This window comes from Fukomys damarensis, unplaced genomic scaffold, assembly GCF_012274545.1.
Source record: "Fukomys damarensis isolate Sample0158 unplaced genomic scaffold, DMR_v1.0_HiC HiC_scaffold_1, whole genome shotgun sequence".
Taxonomy (NCBI): domain Eukaryota; kingdom Metazoa; phylum Chordata; class Mammalia; order Rodentia; family Bathyergidae; genus Fukomys; species Fukomys damarensis.
Window position 1 is genome coordinate 53769153 of NW_022900913.1, and position 3998 is coordinate 53773150.

Consider the following 3998-nt stretch of genomic DNA (forward strand, 5'->3'; position numbering starts at 1 on the left):
CAGCCACCTACCTCAAAAGCACAAGGTCCTGAGTTCGATCCCTGGTACCAAAAAAAAAAAAAAGATGTGTTATGTACATGTACCAATTCACACAATGAAAGTAATTATGTACTGCAAATATGTATCAAAATTTTTTTGAAATTAAAAATATTTTTTCTACTACCTCTAAATGTTTTTTTACAAACTACACATTTCAAAAAGTTTTATTTAAATGGATATATCTAATGTTGACTTTAAATGTCATTTTCTTCCTTCCTTTTTTTTTTTTGGTATGAGGAATCAAACTCAGGACCTCACGCTTGCCAGGCAGGCATGGCGCCACTGAGCTAAATCCCCAGACCCCTAAATGTCATTTTCCTTTTTTTGTGGGGGGCTATCAGGAATAGAACTCATGACCTTGTAATTTGCAAGGCAGGCGCAGTGCCACTGAGCTACATCCCTGGCCCGTTATTTTCAATAGAATTTCTTGGCAGTTTCCATTTAATCATAGCATTTTTATGAAAAGTATTTTCCATTAAATATAGTTTTATGTAAATGAAACAGAAGAATACTTGAAAAGGGAGTAATTCTCTTGGCTTTTTTTGTGTGTGTGGTACCGGGAATTGAACTTGGGTCCTTGTGCATGCAAGGTAGGCACTGGAACAGCTGAGCCAAATCCCCAGACCTCTTCTTGCTTTTTGGCTGTTGATCCCACTAGCTCCTCTACATATGGTACAACTAGTGACTCTCTTTTAAGCAGTTTCTAAGTTTTTAAACAAGTCAGAGCTGTGTGGGAAATTTCAGTTCTATCCCCTCCACTAGACAATGCTCCATCATCTAAAATTACCCCTGGTCAGTGTCATTACGATTCATAGTTACCGTCCGCTTTAAAGGGCTTCCAACTTAGCCGGTTTTTTGCTTTTTTACAAATTTCATCCACTTGCGTCAATCTCAGGGCCTGGTCATTTCTCCTCATTAACTGTTGCTCAAATGCAATTCGGAACGCATCTGCCATGATGTAAGCTTCTTCTTTGCTCTTCTGCAAAAGTTCCAGCTGGTTTTAAAAGAAAGTTTGGGAGGCATGAGAGCTGAACCAAACCACTTTGCCTGAGGGCCGAGTCGATGAGCACGTGCGGCCTCCCCGCCCCGCGCTTGGCTGCTGCCTAGGCTTGGTCCGCTCCACTGCTTCAGCTCATCAGGAGCGGCAGCTCCAGCAGCCCACTCTGTCTCGGGTCACCAGCAGTTGTCCCCCTGCCTGCCGACAGCCTTCCTGTCTCCCTCCCAGACAGCCCGCACCTGCCCAGACCCCAGTGGGAATGGTCCAGCTAGAAAGGAGTGGACGCCTGAGGCTGCATGTCAGTTTGGGCTGGGGCCACTGCTGTCTGAGCTGTGTACTCTTACGCTTTTCTCAGTGAACTGCTAATATCTAGCTATTAGCTTTCCTGTGTGCCCTACAGGCTTCTGTACCTTCCAGGGAGGTAAACATGTTTAGAATCACGGGCCATGTACAGTACTGTATTTGTAATTAAAGCCCAACTATAATGGCAGCTGTCACTTGATTATATGCCTGGCATGTTCCTGGCACCTTGCGGAACATTACATTTATTTTCTGTGTTCTGACAAAAGCCATCTAAGACATTTAACACATGAGAAAACTAAGACGCTGCCTGATGCCACATAGCTGGCATGCAGATGTGAGGATATCAGCCTGGACCTAAAATATACACCTAGTCTGGTGGTGTAAAGATTCCTTGTGCTGCTTTTCAAATAAACTCCATGCTTAACTCCCCACCAATCAGGTTCATCCTAGTGATCGTAAGCATAAATACACTGTTTTCTTCTATTGTAATGTTTTGTTTTGGGTTTTTTGAGACAGTGTCTTGCTTTGTAGTTCAAGCTGGTCTTGAACTCACTGTGTAGCCCAGGCTGGCCTCAACCTAACAGTGATCCTCCTGCCTCAGCCTCCTCAGTGCTAAGATTACGGGTGTACATGCCCATGACAATGAGCTCTTCTGTTGTAATTTTTTTGTTGTTTTTTCTTTTTTGAGGCAGGGTCTTGATTTATAGTTCAGGCTGGCCTTGGTCTCACTAAGTAGCCCAGGCTGGCCTTGAACTCACAGTGATCCTCCTGCCTCAGCCTCCCAAGTGCTAGGATTACAGGTGTGCACCACAACACCCTGATCTTCTGTTATAATTTTAAGGTCGTACATAGTTGAGAAAAATATGAATTTAAGAAATACTAACTACAGGCTTAGGAAAATGACTTTATCTGGCTTCAAATATCATCCCAAGAACTATTTATGTTTAGGAACTAGGTAAACAAAATCTAGTTTGTAAGTTAATGCTCACATAAAACTAAGCCTAAGTCCCACAGCCAATGACAACTATGGTAATTACCATAGATACCTGTATGGATTCTACCATTAACAGGTGAACAGCCAAAACATCCACCATGGTGAGGATGTGATACCTCATGTTTGAGCTGAAGAACCAGTTTCCGAGCAGATGCCGCCGTTCTGGCACAGGGACAGGGACTCCCTCCAGGACCGTGGCAGAGGCAGGCTCCAAGCACTGCGAGCTGTGAAGCCAGAGTGTTATTTGCATCATGAAGTGCGCACAGCCTCAGGCCCCCCACACCCATGCACGTTACATCCACGTATGCTGCCCCAAGGAACTGGAAATCAAAAGCAGGAAGCCCACCCAGGATGATCATAACAGTTTTCTGAACTGTCTCTCACTTCAGTATTTTCCTCTTCCCCCAGTACTGGAGATTGAACTCAGAGCCTTTGCACTGAACTACATCCCCAGCCACCCTTGTATTTTTTGTTTTGAGGCAGTTTATTAACAGTTGCTTTTTTTGAGGCTCCTCAGCTCCTGACTGGTCAGCCTCCCAACTTGAAGCCACCAGCACTGCCCAGCAGCATAGCAGGTCTATTCTGAGCCTGGCTCCAGCAGGGCCGCCCTATCACTGTGGGGAAGTAACTGAGCTTAGCCAGCCTCTGCAAGCCTGCATTTGATAACACTTGCTTTGTGGCCTCTGCTGCTGTGAAGGTGAGATAAACAGTGTGTGTGAAAGTCTTCAGCAACTGTGAGCCCTTCCCAGGGGTGAGGCACTACTTGTCACTTTTGTCACAGCTGTAAAAGTGAGAAATGAATAGGTGGGAAGCAGCCAGCACATCCCCTGGAGTCCAAATGTGTCAGGCCTAGAGCAGGATGGGCCAACCTGGGCCAACCTCAGGTCTTTATCACCCCATTATGAGCATGGCGCTAGCACAGAACAGGTGCCAAGGGACAGGAAAGAAACCGTCCCTCCCAGCCATTGTGCTGGTGCATGCCTATAATCCTACACCTCTGGAAGGCTGAAGCAGGAGGACCCCAAGTTTGAGCCTCACCTGGGCAACATGGCAAGACCCAGTCTCAAAAAATAAAACAGGGGCTGGGGATTTAGCTCAGTGGTTCTTCGCAAGCACAAGGTTCAATCCCCATGCCAAATAAATACATAAATAAATAAATAAAATAGGCGAGGGAAGGAGGGGAGGGAAAGGGGAAATAAAAGATATGTCAATGGCCTCGACTCACCAATCAAGAGAAATAGACTGGCAAAATGGAATAAGAAGCAAAATCCAATAATATGTTGTATACAAGAAACACACCCCGTGCAAAAAGAAGCCCATAGACTGAAAGTGAAAAGATAGAAAACAATTCTCCATGTGACAGGAACCCAGAAAAAAACGGGTAGCAATCTTATTTGCAGGCAAAGTAAATTTCAAACCAAAACTGAATCTAGTACTATTGATATAGGACAGTACTGTATCATAACTCAATGAATGTAAAATATCTAGTACCTGCTTTATGATACATAGTAGGGACCATGCTTTATCAGAGCTACATTTAATGTTCTAGAATGTTCTCTTTCCAGATGATGATTAAGAGGCTAATAAAAAAATGGTGCCAGGTACCACAACAGCAACAGAACTTTGCTGTTGTCTGGATATTATTCTTTTCTTTGTTTTTTTTTT

The 3998-nt window shown here is 44.3% G+C and overlaps 1 protein-coding gene across 8 annotated transcripts in view; it reads right to left on the reverse strand.

Moving 5' to 3' along the window:
• The window catches only part of Ccdc125 (coiled-coil domain containing 125), a 60223-nt gene that overhangs the window by 28887 nt on the left and 27338 nt on the right, over positions 1–3998 (reverse strand). For all 8 annotated transcript variants that reach the window (XM_033761241.1, XM_033761236.1, XM_010637296.2 and 5 more), the window contains 2 exons: positions 2450–2557; positions 859–1033 (listed from right to left, as the gene is read on the reverse strand). In XM_033761241.1, coding sequence (XP_033617132.1) covers positions 859–1033; positions 2450–2557 — 283 coding nt within the window. The remainder of the gene's footprint in view (positions 1–858; positions 1034–2449; positions 2558–3998) is intronic.